Below are 21,129 nucleotides of genomic sequence, written 5' to 3'. Positions count from 1 at the left end.
TAACTCAATGATTATTTGAAAGTTGGTGCACCTTTGGGCCAGTCATAATATTCAAATAACCATTCTGTTATAATTTTTGCAAGATTATATTTCAATCAACGTTTACAACTTTTCTCAATAAGATCACTTTTGTGACAACACGCTAACCATAATAGAAACATTAATTGATACCTTACTCAGCAAAGATTTATCCATAATTTACAGTAGATAATCAATTCCCCAGTATAAGAATTTTACTAACTTACTTTCATGTAAAATTCTCAAACTTATGCATGCATAACATGTGAGTGTTCCATTATTAATCAAGTTATAATAAAATTATTTGTATGCATATCATTCAACAGCCCTACTTTAATATCACTATATAGGGAAAAACCGTCAGCGGTTTGTTAGAAAAGGTGTATTCCCAAGAGGGGGGATGAATTGGAAATTTTAATTTTTCTCCTAGGTTAAGTTAGAAGTCAATATGTTTTGGTAACCTAGGGTCCTTCTACACGGTTCCAAATGTGCTGATAAATAAAATACGTGGAATTTAAATCATGCACATCATTCATACAATAACATATACATGCGGTAAATATAAAGTGCTGAAATGTAAATAGACACACGATATGTTATCGGGGTTCGGTCAACTGTGCCTACATCCCTGCCTCTAGCTCGCAAGTCAGAGGATTCCACTAATAGCTCACTTAAGGGTGGAGCGACACCCTTTACAATCAGGTCAAATTAACACAGGGCTGACCTCAACCTTAACCAGGTCAATTAGCGAGGCTGACCTCAACCTATACGCCTTAACAGGATGACGCACCTAGCTTTCCTAACTGGGTCTAAGCCAATTCGGGAGTATTCTAGGGCTAGTCTCCCTCTTCAGGCCCGTGCCTGGATATACAACAAATGTGTATATAATCAGATAGTACAGTGATTGTGCTTTCGTGTAAAGCAATATGTACCCAAATGCGAACAATAGCATACACCACAAATATGATTCAATATGTAAACTCAATGTGGTCTAGATGGTTCAACTCTCAAAGTATTTTCTATCAGTGTAATGCGTATGTGAGAGTGTCAAACAAATAATCTTTGTATCACAAGATATGTTCAATATAATAGTTCACACAAAGATACTAGCCAGACAATATGTATATTTCAATGAGCAAGTTTCCTCAATCATATGATGCTTCAGTAATATGTATATTTGGTTTGTAAAAGACATTCAATCTTTGTATTCAGCAAAGGATATGTGAGTTGATGAATATTGCCACAAAGATCACTATCACAAACACAAATATCTTTTCACAAATATATCAATATAAATCACACAAGATATTTTAGTATGTTTTGAAAATGATTTTGCAACCCAAAGACAAATATAAGCTTCCTAAGAAATTGCAACACAAATGCAATACTTAGAAGCTTAAGCAAGTCTTCTTAGGATAGGCTTATTAGCAAAAGCTCCCTAAGAATCCTTATGTTTGGCTCTCAAGAAAATCGTGTCAAACAAGTAGCACAAGGAGAGCAAACCTATTTAAGAAAAACACTCAATCAACTTACAAATGATGTAGGCAAAAATAGAAGGCAAGTATGAGTGATTTGAGTAAGAAAATGAGTAGTATAGGGTTTTTATTTTTCAGAGAATTCTTCCCTAATCAAAGTGGCTAATCACCCCTAATTTTCTCAAATGAACTCATATATATAGGCATAGGAGAAAATATGACCGTTGGGGACCTATTGGGTATTATTAGAAAAGTTTAATGATGTTTAAAGCATTTTAACCCTGTTTAAAAAATATTAACTGCGGTAAAAAAATCAGGGCAACCCGAGAGGTCTAGTTAACCAGAACAAGTTCGATCGACCAAGTCTCATATGGTTCGGTCTACCAGGGGACTTTTGAACTAAGGTTTTGGTAGACCAAGAGAAGAAGATTTCTCAATTTTTCGAGGTTCAGTCGACCAGGCCATTTTGAACTGGCTGGTTTGGTCGACCAAACTGCTAGAAATTTTCCCGAGGACCCTCCGGTCGACCAGGTAGTTGGAGTACAAAAGTGCTCGGTCGACTAGATGGTCAAATGTTGACCAAGGAGGGTTTCAGTCGACCAGGGATCTTTGAACAACCTGGTTCGGTTGACCAGGTGGTCAAACTTTTGACCCGGGGAGGTTTCGGTCGACCAGGGCTTTTTGAACTACCTGGTTCGGTCGACCATATGGTCAAACTTTGACCCAGGGAGGTTTCGGTCGACCAGGGCTTTTTGAACTAGCTTGGCTGGTCAACAAAAAATGCACCATGTGTGTATTTCGGTCCCGTTTCGAAACATATAAGCCCTATTCAAGTGCCTAACAAACATATGTGTAAATGTGTGTGTCCTAGGGTCATTTGGGGTCCAATTTGAAGACACCGAAAAAGTTCAGTATCGGTCGACTACACCCTAAGGTCTTTCTAAGGTCATTTCTCATTTACGGTTTGTTTGAGCTTACGTAATAAATCATACATGTGATGTGTGTGAGCTTATTACAAACCAATCCCTATTTACTATTACAGACCTTTCTGACTTAAATATTACAGACCCAAATATAAATTACAACAAATAAGTTATATCTAGGGTCTTCAAAGTTTTCGTTTTCCTCTGGGTCTCCGAGTGCCATCATAGGATACTATCTAGATAAACATGCACATCAACTCGGCAGTCATTAAATACCTGAGTATTTGTCATAATCAAAACAGGGTATGACCCATAAGGTCAACACAATTTCAAGCTGCTTCAGACAAACCGTCGACGGTTTTCTGGAACTCAGTTTATCTGCTCTCGGTATCTCAATTTGTCAACGATTTTTTGAGAGTCCAACAAAACCATTCGAACAGCAAGCTCAGTATTTCAGAAACATAATTTTCAGTCTACTATTATCCCAAAAATCCTACAAATAACACATATATTTTCAGTTTGAATCCAAAAAAACCAACATAACCATAAACTTTACTTATAAGACCGTAATCAGATCGAAAAAATATTACTATAAATGATCTTTCTTTTAAAGGAAGTCCATGATAATTTCAACTTGGCTTTGATACCACATGTAAGAAATTTTTTTTTTTATGAATAACAGCCAACAGATCTTCAATCATCATGAACTTCACGTTAATAACTTTAAGCGGAAAATAAATAAGTTATAAACTAAAAACTTTATATACCAAAATCAACCATATTGAACCTATCAAGAAGAACACCCGGAAAAGTTGAAGAAATCATTTCTCCCACTTTTCCTCCTTCTCTTTCCTTCCTTCACCAAATTTATGAGATCTCCTAATGATTAGAGAAGTAGAGACAGAGAGAGAGGACAATTCATTTCTTCTTATCTTTACTTTTTGCAGCTAATATCACATACAGTTAGAGCTTATAAGAAGTTACCATACAACTAGTTCTTTTGAGTTTTTGCCCTTCTTTTTTTCTTAACGTTCTTTTCTTGATTTAACCTAATGTTAGCATGCCCCTTATAATTACTCCCAACTAATTATGTACTTTTAAATTAATCTCTCTCTCTCTCTTTCTCTCTCTCTCTCTCTCTATATATATATATATATATATATATATATATATATATATATATATATTCATTTTAACCTATTATGTGAGACTATATCATTCATGTGGGGGCATATCTTCGGATATACTGCCCTTTTTTGGACCAGGTCGTCAGACAGGATCGCCGCGGCAGCCGGCCCCTCCGGATCTCTGTTTAAATGCAACCAGCCCCACACCACCTTCAACTTTCCGACCATCGTTTTCACACAGAGAGAGAGATGGGTGCAGCGCAGGCGATGAAGAGAATACCCAGAATCAAGTTTCCTCAGAGGCATCCCAAACCCTCAGGTTTATGCCAATTTGATACCTCCACCGCCGCTTCTTTTTTCTTTTTTTTCATCTGGGTTTTTGTTTCATGTATGAACTTGTGCTCTTTTATTTTTCTAGATGCAGTTAGTATCGATTCATGACAAATAAGTTTCGAATAGATTTGTGACTTTGTTTAAATAGTTGTGCTTTTTTGAGTTTCTGGATGTGTATACATGTTTTGAGCTTGTAAGCTTATTGTCTTGATATAACTTGATTGAAATCCTTAAATCTATTTTGAAATCGTCCCTACAATGCTTTGCTTTTGCCTCTGTCTTGAAATACTTGTGTTGCTCTCATGGATTTTAATATTTTTTTCAGAGATTGAATGATGCCATGATACTATAGTTAAGTACTGTTGCTAATATTCCACTGGTTTTATATAATGACGCAATGAATCTTAATGCGGGAATGCCCTAGTGGGGTTTGCAGGGAGAGAGGGGGGTGGAACTCAGAAAGGGGATATAGAGTAAGAAAATATAGGTTGGGTTACTGCAGGAGGAGAGGAGGAGGATGAATTCTTGCATGTGTCCAGTATACCGAGCACATCACCACCATATGTTTGGTGGACCCATACGTTTTTAATGGTGTGACCCATCAAATGTGTGAGGATGATGATGAAATTGAGACATGTAAGAATTTCTCGAGGGGAGAAGATGAAGATGAATGAGTATGATACATGGAAAATGCCCAGGGGTTCTATGCAGCTCCCCTGCCTCTCTCCACACACACAAACATACAATTTTTTCACTAAATTTGAAATTCAATCAATCTTTATAATTTCCTATCTCTTGTATGTTTGTGCGTGTGCTGGTATATAGCAATATGTCTTACAAACCCCCTAAACCATAAAGAAACAATCCAAAACTTGTGTGTGCGCATGTGCTGGTGTGTGGCAATATGTGTTACAAAACCCCTGAACCATAAAGAAACATTCCAAAACCAAGCATATGGGATTCATTATTATCATCCAAAATTTCTAGAACATTTTTAAACAAAGAAAAAATTATTCCCATATGTGATAAAATCCCGATTCCTCACTAAACTTGAAATATTAACATTAAATTATTCCCATATGTAATAAATCCTGAGTCCTAGTTAAACTTGAAATATTAACTGTGTACTGCGTGGAAAGCATGCACAAAGGGAAAGCATGAAGGAAATCAAACAGTAGCAGGGGAAACCATCGGCGGTAAGACTCTAATTGTTTTGGTGCAGTGTTTGAATGAATTTTCATTTTGTCTGAAATCGTTGACGGTTTGGCTTGGGGAACCCAACGCAGATTTCAAATTTGAATAGGGGACATTAATATGGTTGGGGTTTGGAGGGAAAACCTTCGGGAACTCTATTTATATGTCATTTGTGATGTATTTAGAGTAAGATGGTTGTATATGGTTGTACAGAGGGTTGATGTATTGTTCATGTACTTTGTACAAGAAGATAGCAAATCTTTGTCGTTTGCTCCCGTGGATGCAGGCATTGTCGAATCACGTAATTCTATGTGTTGTTTCTGTAATGCCCCCAAACCCGAAAGTGGGGTCTAGGTTGTTATTTGAAAATTTCTACAATCCCTGATACCACAATCGTCATATAAAAGTAGCAGAAATAATTTGAACATCCTGAAATGTATTACCAAAGTTCAAATTACCACCATACATAAGTGACTCCAGCTATTAATATTACAATCTAACAGAAACGAAAGAAGACTAATATCAATCCATACAACCCACTTACTATAACAAAACAATCTAAACCCAGCTTCCTAGCTGGCTAAGCACGGTCTCTGGTATCTCCTGAAAAGTCAAATGATCATTGGGGTGAGACACCTCTCAGTAAGAAGGAAAATGTTAATATCAGGGTGTGGTCAACATGAGTTTTAGTATATGCAGAAAACATCCATCACTTTCTTTAAACATAATAACATTTGGGAACCGTACTCACACCTATATAGTTAAAAATATGCATTTATTTCCATAATATAAATCAATCCAATACATATTTAACATGGGTTACATAAATTCACACATATGCGTAGAAGAAACACCTTTTGGACAAACACATCATCATGTATAGACCCCCATGATAGGGTTGTGTGGTTTGAAGACTGGTCCGAAATCTGGATGACCTACCACCAGACTAAGTCAAATCTTATGTCTGCAAGTCTGATTTGCCTACCCAGCCTGGTCTAGACTCCAAGGGGATACACAATCCTTCCGTGGCCAAATCGAATTTTCATTACCAACACTTCTATCCAGAATAGTGTGGTTGCACTATATCACATACTGGCTACGGTACCATGCCCTTAACATATCTAGTCCTCAGGGTTCTTAAATCATATAATGCAATTTAAGTAATAAAAATTGTTATATAACTCATTTCGTAATTCAATGCAAAACCTGTCATATCAAAACCCAACACACAGCCGTCATATCAAAACTCTGCACTTAGCCGTCGTATCAAAACCCGGCACACATCCGTTATATCAAAACCTGGCACACAGCCATCATATCAAAACCTGACACACAGCCATCATATCACATATCCATTTTCATTTATAAACTAGTATAGTTCACTATATCACCGTATATTCTTACCACAATGCTCAAATTCCAAAATGCAATGAAACAAAAATGGATTATTCTCATGCCACACGTTTTGAATATTAAATAATAATCAAATAAACCAACTGGACACATTAAAATAATAAGTGAATTTTGATAAAAATCAGGTATGATCATCTCACCCTTTTAAACTACTCACAACACACTTATATATATACATACATATAGATTTTATAGGAAAACTAAGATGATCACCGCATACCTTTCGGTTTTTCTCAAGACATGTGTGTAACAACAAAGCCAAGCTTTCAACCATTCGAGTCGTTCAAAAATCATCGTAGGATATTCCCATATTTATAGACTCGGTTTTGAACGTTTGGATTTCGAACTAACCATTGATTCCATGAAAATACATACATACAAACAGTTTAATCGATTCAATTTTGATAAAAAAAACCTGACATAACCTAATCCCCTTATCTGTTCCTGAATATAAGTTGTTTACATTCTGAAAAACAAAAATCCTAGCTTTTGAACCCGTCGTCGAAAGTGAGCCGGCAAGCCGAGAGAGGAGGGAGAGATGATCGGGGAGCGAGGACGGACTCTGGGTGAGTTTAGGGGAGAGAGAGCTACATGAGAGAGTGAGAGTAGAGAGAGAGTCCAAAAGACCTAATTTAGAAAGAGAAAGGAATATAAGTTATGAAATAAAAATACATTGCTTACTACTTAAGTAAGCCTGCTCAGAGGAAAACTGACGGTTTTCCTGGGCTCCAGAAAACCGTCGACAATTTGATCCTGCCAAACCGTCTTTCCTTCTTTTTCTTTTCTTTTCCTTTATTTCTCGTTTCTTTTATTTTTTTATTTTTTTATTTTTCGGATTCGGGTCCTTACGGTTTCTATTACTTTCATACATATTGTTGTGGTTGTGGATTGTTCTATATATTTATCATTAAGTGATGCATTGTGTGTTTGATCCTAAATATATTCCGCCGTGCAATTCGTTTTTCACAACAAATTGGTATCAAAGCATTGTTGTAATGATCTCTGGATCTTCATCTGCGAAATTTGACGTTATCAAGTTTGATGGAACTCTTAGTGCAGCAAGGCATGGTGAAGGCCTTATACAGAATTAAACTGAAAGACATGGATGAAGCAAGTTGGTAAAGGCAGTATCAACCATTTGACTTTGTTTGGCTGATGATGTGCTGTATCACGTCATGGATGAGAATTCTCCGGCAGTAGTTTGGCAAAAATTGGAAACCGGTATATTTCTAAGTCTTTGTTGAACAAATTATTTCTTAAGCAAAGGTTGTATTGACTTAAGATGGTAAAAGGTTCGGATTTGAACCAACGTATCAACGCATTCAATCATATTGTGAATGATTTAAGATGGTAAAAGGTTTGGATTTGAACCAACGTATCAACGCATTCAATCAAATTGTTGATGTAAAGTTCGAGGAGGAAGACAAGGGAGTGATGCTATTGAATTCCCTACCTGCGTTTCACACGTATAAGAATTTGGTTACCACTCTGACATGGGGCAAAGAAAGCTTGAATTTGGAAGAAATGACAAGCGCATTGCTCAGTTTTCATCAAAGAAAAATGACCAGCGATGAAGTTTCACGTGGTGAAGGGCTTATTGTGAAGAGTAATCGGGAACATGGGAGACGCAAGTCTCGGAGTGGATCTCGATTGCAGTCCGGGAAGAAGAAAGACATAAAATTGGGCACATAAGATCGGAATGTCCAGAGTGGAAGAAACGGAATGCTGAAAATCAGTAGGGTCCATCAAAATCTGCAAATGTAGTGGAAGGAGACTCAGGGAGCAGTGATGGTGATATGCTATATGTTTCATCGGGTTTAGACTGCCTCACGGATTCTTGGATCCTAGATTCCGAATGCTCTTATCACATGACAGCAAATAGAATATGGTTTAACACCTATAGGTCACTTAATACTGGTTCAGTTTTGATGGGAAATGATATTTCATGCAAAATAATTGGTATTGGAAATGTAAAAATCAAAATGTATGAAGGTGTTGTGCGAACCTTATGTGATGTAAGACATATACCGGATCTGAGGAAAAATGTTATTTCATTAGACACTTTAGATTGTAATGAATATAGTTACAAGTCTAAAAGTGGGGAAATGAAAGTGTGTGAAGGCAACTTGATGGTGATGAAAAGATAAAAGATAGCGGGAAATATCTATGCACTGCAAGGTATCACAGTTGTAGGTGGAGCTACAGCTGTAGAATTTGAGTCAAATGTTCCATGGCATATGCGATTAGGGCATATGGGTGACTACATGTATTTAAATGTTTGGGGACTGGTGATGATAGCATCATGGAGTAGACATATGTATTTCATGGGTTTATCATGAAAGATCTTGGTGTATCTCATGTGGCACAAGTTTGAGGTGTTTACCTAGTTTAACTTGTGGTTGAGGTGGAAAACTAGACCGAGAGAGAGATTCTCTGGTCAAACATTGGGACTGAGTACGCTAATTCAATTCAAGAAGAATTGTGGGCAGGTTTTGCGTTAGACTACTCGGGTTTGAGTGGATGTCCACAGGTGCACGTTTCTAGTGAGGTGGGATTTAGGCTTGGTGTTATGTTTGGATAGTACATCTTTGTGGGGTATAAGAAAGGTGAGTTCAAGTTGGGTGATCCTATGGCAAACAAGATGGTAATTAGTGGAGACATGATTTTTGGTGAGAAAGCCATGGGGCAGCATACTAAGGTAAAGGAAGAAAAACAAATTCCAGAAAACTGCAACAGCAACAAACATGTAATTCAGGTGGAGTTAGATACTCAAAGTAGAAATGCAGGGGTTCTATCTCGGGTCAATAATATCACAGTATAAATGGGCATGTGATGCAGGTGAAGCTACAGACTCAGGGCAGAGATGACATTGTTCATATTGCAGAGAGTTTCAGCTCGAGAGACCAGCAGTATCACGGTGGGCTCAGGTGCACTATCTGACCACCATTCAGGTATAAATTTGACATTCTGGTGCTTTATGCATTCATTACTACCAGCAGAAAGATTCCTACTATTTTTCAAGATGTGGTGCACAGCAAAGGGAAAAATAGGTGGATGAGTGCTATGGTGGAGGAAATGGAAGTATTGCATAAGAACTAGGTGTGGGAGTTGGTGGAACTTCCAGGATGGAAGGGGGTGATAAGATGTAAGGGAGTGATGTGTCTATTGTGTGTGAATGATATGTTATTGGCCGGGAAGGCTTTGACTAAGGCTAATCAGTTGGGAACTCTGTTGAAAGGTTTTGACATGAAGGTTTTGGGTACGGCCAAGAAGGGTCTTGGTTTGAAGATTCGCATGGACAAAGTTGTAGAGAGATTAGTGTTATCTCAGGGTGGCTTTGTGGACAGAACTACCAGGAGACTTTGTTTGCCGTCTCAGGGGGTTCTGTGGAGAGTTAAAAGTAAAATGTCTACCACTCGGTACCCAAGGACGGACAATGAAGTCTAGGATATGTCAAAGGTTCCTCATGCTGGTGCAATGGGGTGTTTCGGCAGGCAACAAAGTGGTCCGTCAGTTGTGAGATTTGTTGAAGACTATACAGGAGGCTTTGGTGATAGAAAGCTTACAACATGTTTTGTGTTTACTGTTGTGGAAAGCCCTTGTTGGAAGCCCAGGGTGAAGTCTTCGGGTGTAACATCTACAACTGAATTGGGGTTCATGACAGAAGCCGAAGGTGCCATGTGCAAGTTCAAGCGTTGCTTGGACTTGGTGTTTGTCTCCAGTTGTTAGACGGAAGGTGGTCCCAACCTAACGTCCCAAGGTCAAGGTGGAGCTGTGGGTTCATGTTTTCTGTTTCTTCTAAGGGGCGTATGTTCACCAAGGTGAAGATTGTTGTGATATGTGGCTCACACACCGAGTGGAAAGCATGCACAAAGGGAGAACATGAAGAAAATCAAGCAGCAGCGGGGGAAGCTATCGATGATAAGGTTCAAACCGTCGATGGTTTGGAGTAGTGTCTAAATGAATTTTCATTTTGTCTGAAATCGTTGACGGTTTGGCTCGGGGAACCTAACACAGATTTCAAATTTGAATAAGGGGATGTTAATATGGTTGGGGTTTGGAGGGAAAACCTCCTGGAACTCTATTTATATGTCATTTGTGATGTATTTAGAGTAAGATGGTTGTATATGGTTGTAGTGAGGGTTGATGCATTGTTCATGTACTTTGTACAAGAAGATAGTGAATCGTTGCTGTTTGCTCTCGTGGATGTAGGCATTGCCGAACCACATAATTCCTTATGTTGTTTCTATTGCTTTCATACATATTGCTGTGGTTGTGAATTGTTCTGTATATTAATCATTGAGTGTTGCATTGTGTGTTTGATCCTAAATATATTCCGTTGTGCAATTTGTTTTTCACAACATTAACATTACTTTCTTAATTGGAAAAAAAAAACACTTGGACTCAACCAAAATTTCAAATTTATTCCAAACTTTAACTTCTTGTAAGTCAATTCTAAACTTTTTTAATTCTTGCAATGTTGAACTTCTAGTACACTGCAGTTAGTTTAGGCTCCCTTTTTCATTTATCACTTGACCCTTTTTTGTTGACATGGAAGCAAGGCGCTGTCTGCAAGCAATAGAGAACAGCGAGTGACCCAACTTATGTTTTGTTCAACCCTTGTATTCCATCTTTAGTGAACTGGCTGTGTGATGCTCGAGGAGACTCACTTTTTTATTTTCCTTGTTCTGCCTTGGCCTCAGAGGGTGCTCAAGAGGTAGCTTGTGTAGGTGTCATAATTCAAGGGGTTGTTGATAGTTGTCATTGAGAGGGTTTTGGGAGAGAAATGAGTTGTTAATGAAGATGGGTGACAATCAGCAGCAGGCCAAGGTTGATAGCTCTGGGTGAAAGTGGCTCCGCTGGAACCTCGAAAAGGCGGGGGGGGGGGGGGGTTCCTAAATAATTTTAATAGTTGTCCCCACTGAAAATACTGTTTTCCCCCACATCAAGACAGCAAGGAAAAAAAGGCCTTTTATGTAAATGCATTTAAAAATAATGATGAAAGCTTTTGATCTTATCTTAATATCTTAGCAAAAATACTCAGTATCCTTAATTTTTATTTTCATTTTTTTATATGCTTCTTTTATTTGTCTGTGTTCGTATTTTGATCCCACTGAATAAAATTTCTAGGTCTGTGATTGGTGACAATGGCGGTTTTTGTAGCCAGCTGAGGTGATGAAGCTGGAGTTAAGACTACTGCACTTTTCCTTCTGACCAACCTTTTCATCCATCTTATTTTTTGTTTGATTACATAGACAATGACACAGCAAAATGGGGGTTGGAGTAGTTATAAAGACAAATGCTAGGAGGACAGTGAATTAAGCAATTGTTTGTTTTTTGTGCCTGCATGGAGAAAGAATTTGTTTAGCTTACAGGCATTCTTAAGGAGTCATACATGGGGAACAAATTTGTCAATGTTACTGACAGGTTTGTTGAAACGCCCCGAACCCTTAAACCCGGGTCCGGTACGTTATACTGTTACGCAGCGAAAAACATGATCATAATCTCCATATAACATAATACCAGAGTTTACTAATTCTAACTATAATCCATATTAAATCATCCAACACCTGCATTTCCATAAATCTACAGAACTCCCAAAATAATTCAGTATGTTCACAAACTTTCTTTTTTCCACAGACTTAAAATATAAGGACGTAAAATATAAATATTTGCATCCCATAATTAAAATAAAAATATACCATTTTCTTTTACTATTTTCCAATAATGTTATAGAATCTCGAGCTCTCTAAGCTCGATCTCGATGAAATCCTGAAAAAAAGATAAATTTATATTCGGGTGAGACACATCTCAGTAAGGGAAGAAACCATATATTAAAGCAGTGTGTGGCCAATATGAGTTTATATATAACATAATATTTAACATTTGAAAATCCTTAACATAATTTTCGAAATCATTCTCTGATCCTAATCAAACACATGCGAATGTTTAACCCATGAGATTACCCAAGGATAGGGGTGATTACCCGCCTATACAAGTAGCACCCCTCTGCTCTGATACATTTGGCAACCCGAAGGTCACAATTTAAGCATACCAGGGCACTCACCTTACTCAGTAAGCCCTCAAGTGATAAATTAATCTCGTACTCACGCATTCAACAATAGTTTATCGGCAAAGGCCCTAAGGATAGGGAATTCTACCCGCCCATACAAGTAGGTTCCCTCTGCCCTAGCGCGTTATGCAGCTACTGCCACATCTGAAACTACTAGTGCACTCGCCTTACTCAGCAAGCCCTCAGGCGAAAGGTACACCTTACCCAATCGTAACATGTTCTATGTACATACATACTTCTAATATCATAATACATCATTCTTTCTATCATTATTTAATCATACACATCTGTTTATATTCATGGCTTAACATTACATTGCATTTCACTTTAAGTGACTCTTTCTCATTTTACATTGTTCACATTGCACATTTCATTTCCATTCCATTCATTTCCCTTTTCATTTCATTTCATTTCATATCCAGCATCTTTCAGCTGTTTTATCCAGCATCTTTCAGCTGTTTTACCCAGCATCTTTCAGCTGTTTTATATTTACCCAACCACTTTCAGCTGTGACACATTTACCCAACTACTTTCAGCTGTTTTACCCAGCATCTTTCAGCTGTTTTACATTTACCCAGCCACTTTTAGCTGTTTTACCCAGCATCTTTCAGCTGTTTACCCAGCATTTTTCAGCTGTTTACATGGTTGCATTAACACACATAGGCAACATTGTCCATATCATCTTTTATTTTCATGGTTTTACTTACTTAGCTTGCATCTCATACATTTAACATATATTTGCACAGAATCTCATGCCACACAATTTAACAGTAAAATTCATACACTGCCTGTAAAATAAGCCAACCAATATTTAGTGTTTATATACTGAAAATACCTTTCATTTCTTACTTAATTATCCTGAAAATATTTTTCCACTTTCCTCAGTTCATTTTCGCATATATATATCTAATAAACAACCCTAAATTCGAAAGAAATATAATTTAAACAGTTGGCATTTTACCCATACCGAAACATATACACGTACATATAACACAATTTATTTTTTTCATTAAATTCATAAAAATTCTGATTTAATATATATTTTTTCCCTTACCTGATTTCTTAAATTACGCCAATAGGGACTCCGAAAAATACCTGTGGCGCTCACCCGGATCCTGAAATTAAATTCTTAGTTCCAATAAATTATTCGTGAATAAAATATTATTTAAATATTTCCTAGGGTCATAATTCCTAAATAAATAAATATACCCTTAAATTTAGCCAAATTGCCAAATTTCCCAAATCCCACTCTCGCTTTGGAGTAGGGCCTAGAAAACCCCAATTGACAAATTACCTACGTCAAAATGACGATCACGACGACTAGGATCCCGTGGTGGTGTCCGTTCGTCGATTTAACCACATATTAACGGCGAAATTAAGAAAATGGAGAAAAATTACCTTTCCCCAAGAGCAGTGCCTAAATCGTTCCCATGAAAAATCTGCTCCAGTAGAAATGTCGGCAGCGGAACCAGGAATCCAACGGCACCTTTCGTTTCCCGATCCGTCGCAAACTCGTCGAAAAATTGAGAGAAGGAGAGAGATGGAGACGGAGCGGCTGCGCGTGCTGCCTGCAGGAAATTGCAGTGGGGGGGGGGGGCGTCTGCTGACTCTTCTTCTTCTTCTTCTTTCTTCTTCTTCTTTCTTCTTTCTTATCTTTTCTGTCAGTACTTTATATATATATATATATTAACTTACTTACACACACACACATATATATATATATATATCTTATTTTAATTTTTTTTTTTTTATAAATCCAATACAATAATATTTAATTTAACAACTAGTTATTTATTTATTTAATTTATCTTAATTTAATTTAATTTCTTTATTTTTAATTTTTTTTCTTTTCCCCCGTCATTCCTTTTATTTATTTATCTGTTATTTTATTTATTATTTTTTTTCTAAATTATTTTAATCCTTTTTAAATTTTCCGGGTCTTTACATTTGTACATTTGCATAAGGTCAAGATTTTAAAGGATTTTCAATCAAATGAGTATTAAAAATTGCAAATAAATTAATTGATAAGAAAATATGGCTTGGTCTCACAGGAATTAGTGGATGTTAGAGGTAATTGTTGGGTGGTGTGGGTGAGTGCAAATGAACAGGGTTGCCTGCGGACCATCACCTTGAACAGGGTTGGCTCAAAACAATGGCAGAGGTGATAGCCTATTTCCAATCATATTAACCTACCATAATGGTGGAGGTTGTGGCTGTGTATTGGGTAATGGCACTTGGTGGAGGGGGAAACACGATGTTTGAAGTGAGCTACATATTTTTCCGGTGGTTGTTAGGAAGGGATTAATTTTGCTGGAAGTAGGGATAGATGAAGATATCGGTGGTGATGAAGGCTGCAACTGCAAGAGATAAGGCTCCGTGGTTAAAGATGGCACTTGCTTGCAGTTATTCTACCCAACCCCACCTCAGCCTGTGGCTTCTCTGAGCTTTCTCTTAAAATGTCTGTTCTCTCTCTCTCTCTCTCTCTCTCTCTCTCTCTCTCTCTCTCTCTCTCACACACACACACACACACACACACGCACGCACGCACGCACACACACTCTTTCTAAAATAATTTCATGTAGGTTGACTTTGCGACTGTAGCTGATGGCAGATGGTTTGCCATGGGATGCTTTGTGTCGAGCTGCAAAGTCTAGCTGCACTATGGTTTTTTCTTTTTCCTTTTTCTTTTTTTCCCTCCATCCATCTCTTTGAAGATAGATTTAATGTGTTGGGGATTACGGGTTGGAAGAGTTGCTGGTAGCTAGTTCTATTTTCTGGGAAGATGGAGAGAGGTTGGAGTAATGGAAAAGTGATGTTTCCTTCCCTATTTTTCCTTTTGGTTTCAGTCCTAATAAAGTGAAGTTCCAACTTCATTGCTTTCTCTTCTCTGTTGTCAATATGACCGCCTGGGTCCTTACTTCCATAGTTCCATGTCAGCAATAGGTGATCACAGTGTAAACAGCAAGAGCTTAAACCAACAGTACTATGGCAGAGGTCTAACATTGCAGTACTTGAAAAAGTTTAGGATAGAATTGCAAAAAATTTGAAGCCAAGGTAGATTTTAAATTTAGTTAAAAAATGTGATTTTTGGTCACTAAACCAAATTACTAATGGACCCAAATAAACAAGGTGCGTAGTCTTGTATTTATCGTGGAAGATGAGGACATGTAACTGTTTATGTGTAGGAAGCTATAATGGTGGGAGACAGAAGTTGCCACTTGAATTCAATTTTAACCTTGTTAGTTGTGCCGTCCAGTCTATGCCCAATGTGCAGTGAAGTGTGGTTGGTGAACAATTGTGAAGAGAGGAGGGTTACTGCACCAAATCAGTAGCAATGAATTGCTTTCATCTCCATTTATGTGTTCCTTTTCAATCTGCGTTTAGAATTTATATCCATATTATTCATTCCAAGTGTATCTGAGGGCACACTATGGTTTTCCTATGATATATGTGAGCAGCATAAAAATAGTTTACCCTGTGCTGTATCTTTACCAAATATGTGTTTTGACAGTGTAATGCATTGTTCTATTAGGGAAGGAATTTTTTGGTCTTTGCTAAATGCCTTCTTCATGATTCATTCTGCACTTAAGCAATTCATAATAGTTTTTGGAAGCTACCTTAGTAGTAGACCCCTGGCATAATTACCTTGCAGTTTCTGGAGCCCAGACTCAACCAGCGTCTGCTGCTGGGGATGTTAATCAAACTTCCTTCTCGAGGGCATCCAACATGACTGTAGGAGGAAAGGCATCTCTTCAGCCCAAACGAACACCAGTGTCTGACAAGGAGATTGAGGCCATTCTGGTATGCTATGTACATCCTCCTGATTAGTCAACTGCAGAGGTCTAATATTTGCTCATGGGTTTGTTACCTACATTTTATAATTACTGCTTTTACTTGAAATGCATTAACCTTGCATTTAGGAGCTTGGATTTCAAGACTTGGATTTGGATTTGTGTAGATTTGGACAAAAATGAAAAATAAAATTGTATGAAGTTTCATCCAAATCCGCACAAATCCAAATCCATGACTTTAATTCCATGCTCCCAAACACTACCTAAGAATCCTACATTCTGAGCATTTGTTATATTCTGAGCATTTGTAAAGTTGACTATTAAGTAGTGAAATTGGATTAACTCATGGTTACCAGGAAATGCTAACATTGCATTTGAGAGCATGGATTAAAATCGGTTCTTTGGATTTGGATTTGGACAAAATTCAACACAATTTTGTATTACTTGTCCAAATCCACACAAATCCAAATCCAAGACTTCTTCCTTCTTCCAATCATGTTTAAGGGGACTTTTGGTTCACGGAATGTCAAGAATAGAATGGAATTAGACAAGAATGTAATAAGAATTGAGTGTATAGGGATATATATAATTTAGAAGAAAAAAAAAAACTCTACCGCAAAAGCTTGTGTTTCATCTTACATGGAATAAGATAAGGAGTAGACATTCTATGGTGAAATTTGGGAATAGTCATTTCTTGTCTATTCCACGCCATGGATTCATAAAAAAAATTTCATGATCACTTGCTATATGATAACAATGCATATGCTTTTGTAAGCTCGTAAATCTTCATATTGGGAATAGAAATTTGGTGAGCTAAACACAACCTAAGATGCTAGTGAATCATGAATTGGTACCTTACCTAAAAGTTTAAGGTGCTAGGTTGTGGGCCAAGAATGTATAGTATTGAATAACTTAATATATGTTTTTGGCCCACAACCAATTGTTTATCTTTGTTGCTTTTTGCATTGGTTCCCTTGTGGGTAGGGGCTCCTATGTTCACACCCCAGAAGGTTGCCACAAATTGGCTTACCTTTTTACACAACAAAAGAAGTCCATAGTTCCTTCATTAACATCCCCAAAATAATTTGAGAGAGAGAGAGAGAGAGATCTGTGCTTTGGATGCTGAAAGAGAGAAATTGGTGCCTTGGTTACTTTCACATACCATTCATTTGTTTACCTGGAAGCTTATTGTTGACTGGGATTGCCCATTTAGGTTTAAATACATCTGGGATCTGGAGAGGACCCACCAAAGTGTACAATCATGCTTAGCATGTGGCCATTTTGATTTGAGCATAGTTGGAATGCACGATGCACACACACACACACACACTCACACCCGCACCCACTTGAAAAGCAAGGTTTTAAATTCTCTCTTTTAACCTCGGCTTGCTGAACCGGTGTTTCCTTTTTTCCCTCCTTTTTTACTCATTTATTATTATGCTTTGGCAGTTGGGTGGCTGCTGCTGATATTTTGCTGGAGCTTTGGGAGTGAAGGACGCTACCCTGGATGGTTCTTTTTTGCTTTTTAAATATTTCCCTTTGGGATATATCAAATTCATGTTGTGTGGAAACTATTGTACTGTAAGGAGGCTACAAGGGAATGATTGACAAATTGAAAATATTTAAAAGGAAGCAGAAAAATGAAAGAAATTAAAGGCATACACAAGTAATGTGACTTTTTAGATTTGTAAGTTAGACATGGTTTATTGATGTTCTATTTATGTTTTGGTGCGAGTTAACTAGAGTTGTTTGTGCTGTTGGAAATATACCATACATGTTGCAAGTTTTGTTTGATGAATATTGGTGTCATGAGGTAAATCCATCCATATTGTGGGACCATAAGGTTTTTAAATTTTAATCGATATCAAGAAATCTCTTTACATTTTATGCTATCATTTTGTCACTGGATTTGTCAGTGTTAATTGCTATGATTCTAAGTACTTTGGTTTTGGTTTTGGTTTTCCTGCAGACAAGGGTTAATTGTGCTGATGCATGTTGTGATTTGTTTTGAATGATGCTATTTGCTGCCTAATTTTCATGATAGACTTGTGCAGAATAAATATACAAAATGGGTTGAGCAAGTCAGCGTAGGTGTGAATCAAACCATTAGTATCCAAATAAGAGAGTTTTATGGTCTCTTGGTTGTGGAAGTGTGACAGACAACCCCATACACCCAGAGATAACTCAACCTGATTAACTAGAATTCTAGTCTTCTTCAGATTGTACAGCATTAATGATTCTTTCCCAAGCAGAGATTAAGCAGATTTGGGATTAACCCTTAGGAGTCCTCTTCTTCTATGCGAGGTTCTTCTCAATGAACTGCTGCAGACCCTTTTCGCCGCCGGGGAATCCACCAGTCAGCCCAAACAGCTCCTTCTCGAAAGCCTTTTCTGGTACTACGCTGCAGGGCAAGACCGGGGGACTACTCGGGTTTTCTTGGTCTTTGGCTGCTGTTGCTGGTGGTGGTGTACTTTGTTCTGAGATGTTCCTCTTGAGCTCTTGTTGAAGACCTTCTTCTCCATTGCAGAGTCCCCTGCCTTCCATGATCTTGAAGAGGTCAAAGTTGGCGCAGGGGCTTGAACCAATGGTGGAGTGTGTGGTGGGGATTGTGGGAGATGATCTATGAAGGTGAATTGGAAGGTGGATTTGACCTAGAAACTGAGATTTGATGAGGAAAGGATATTGAAGGCTTGGGAGAGTGAAGGAAGAAGCCATGAGTTTGCATTTACCAACCCAGAAGAGAAAACTCAACTTTTAATGCTGGCCACAAAATGGGATATTGTTGGATGATCTCATTTCCAACACAATGACAACAAAGAAAAAAAAAAAAAAGGAGGGGGAGAGGGGATTGTTTGCCTGCTCCCTTTGTATTTTCTTATTTAAAAGATGCATTGATGTTGTGCACGGTAGTATGAAACTTAGTTCTTGAATTTATATTTATTTTGATTCGGGTTAATATGGAAGAGCATCTAAAAGGAAGTTGATATAACTTTTTATCGAGAGAAGAGATGAATGAAAAAGAAACATATTGATCTTGAGTGTTTGACAAAATGATTGTCTATAACAAACAAATAATGCGTAATACTTAAAAAGAAAAAAAAATAAGAATGCTAATAGAATAAAATAATTTTTTTAAAGATTTTAAAAGACATGTTTAATTATAGAAATATTATTTTTATTAAAATTTTTAATAAATTAGAAAAATATTAGCTTATTTTTCTCGAGCACTCATTTACTTCTTTTAAAGTAAATAATTACAGAAAATACGTATAAAACTAAATTTTTATCAATAATAATATTCTTTTGGACAATAACAATATGGACTCTTATACTTTCAAAAAATTACCACATTAAATTTTCTCGAATTAATTCCACTCAACTTAAAAATTAAATATTCAACTCTTAAGCTTATTAAATGTAATGTGAATAAATTACTTGTCAAAATAGAACATAAAGTGCGGTAGTACTTTATGGTTTCATTTTCTCACTTATACTTTATTGTGTCGTTTGAATTGATAGTTTTATTTGAAAGCATTGAAAATAAGGAAAAACAATAATTTTATATCGCATTTTCTTTACATATCATGTAGTAATCCGAACTCGGAAAATAAAATAAAAATAAATAAAAGAAAAGGGAAATAAATAAAGGAAAAAGGGAAAAGAAAAAAGGAAAAAGGAAAAGGATTTTTAGAAGGGGGTCAGCGGGGATTCATCGACGAACATCCTTCTTTGGCCCGTCGAAGAAGACACGTGTCTCATCGATGAAGATTTACTGAGAGAGGTTTTAGATATTTTTGAGATTCATCGACGAATTCACGGCTTCGTCGACGAAGCCATGCGGTCAACCGTCTATAAATACGCTGAGATCAGAATTCCAACAAGAAAATCACCCTCTCTCATTTTCTCTCTCTACATTTGGCCCTCCCTCCTTCTTTCCTACGATCCGGCTCCGTTTTACCCCGTTTCGACAATCAGAAGCTGCCACGATGATCCCGAAGAGATTCTCTACAATTTAATTGAATCACATTACTGATTTGGGGTTTGGGGGCACCATCCCAAAATCAAGGTAAATGGGATATTTTAGGATTTATGTGTGTATTTGTAGTATGCCAGCCTAGGAAAGGTAGTAAATGATTTTTATACTAGGTTTGAGTTAATTTTATTGAGGATAATGTAATTTCAGGGTTTGGAGTTTTGAACGCCTCGGACGTAGTTAGAATTTTAGCACGCTTTTCAGGAATCAGGTAAGGGGAATTAATTATAACAAGTTTTACTAAATTTGAAACGGTTAAATTTAATTATACAAATTTATATACTTAGGTATGATTTTCTAAACAGTTAGGCATTTGGAAAATACTGATTTTTGATATATATTATATATGGGAAAAATTGTGTGGCATGAATATAATTTTCATAATTTAACTGGTTGCGAATACTGGCTCTGGTGAATATTGTTTAGTAATAAAAACTGACTGTTTGTGAATATTGGCTGGTCATGGATACAATTTATTTGTGAACATAGATTGGTTGCGAATACTGGCTACTAGGCCTGGCAAAACGGGTCATAACCCGTTGGGTCACCCGGACCCGCCCGTTTAAAATGGGTCCGGGTTTAAGAAAGCTAACCCATTTAATAATTGGGCGGGTCACGGGTCAACCTGTTTATAAACGAGTTAAGTGGGTTTGGGCGGGTTAAGCTAATTCAATATGCTTTAGTTCAGTTGTGTGCTTCTCAGTTCTCACGCTTCACGGCTTCAGCTTCAGCCCCCCTTCACTTCAAAC

General features: G+C 37.2%; 2 protein-coding genes across 2 annotated transcripts; one reads left to right on the top strand and one right to left on the bottom strand.

Annotated features, from left to right (window-relative positions):
- Positions 1-3,595: 3,595 nt before the first annotated feature.
- LOC131157028 (uncharacterized) lies at positions 3,596-18,006 on the top strand. Its single transcript, XM_058110865.1, has 3 exons — positions 3,596-3,862; positions 16,209-16,357; positions 17,797-18,006. Exons 1-3 carry the CDS (start codon positions 3,733-3,735, stop codon positions 17,812-17,814), a joined length of 297 nt encoding a protein of 98 aa, XP_057966848.1. The 5' UTR covers positions 3,596-3,732; the 3' UTR covers positions 17,815-18,006.
- A 414-nt stretch (positions 18,007-18,420) lies between these two features.
- Positions 18,421-19,062, bottom strand: LOC131157027 (NAD(P)H-quinone oxidoreductase subunit S, chloroplastic). The gene has a single exon (XM_058110864.1). It carries the CDS (start codon positions 19,060-19,062, stop codon positions 18,643-18,645), a length of 420 nt encoding a protein of 139 aa, XP_057966847.1. The 3' UTR covers positions 18,421-18,642.
- Between the last annotated feature and the right edge of the window lie 2,067 nt (positions 19,063-21,129).

Source organism: Malania oleifera, chromosome 6 (genome assembly GCF_029873635.1).
Source record: "Malania oleifera isolate guangnan ecotype guangnan chromosome 6, ASM2987363v1, whole genome shotgun sequence".
In the NCBI taxonomy this organism is placed as follows: domain Eukaryota; kingdom Viridiplantae; phylum Streptophyta; class Magnoliopsida; order Santalales; family Ximeniaceae; genus Malania; species Malania oleifera.
The sequence above is the reverse complement of the archived record's forward strand: the minus strand, read 5'-3'. Positions and strand labels throughout refer to the sequence as shown.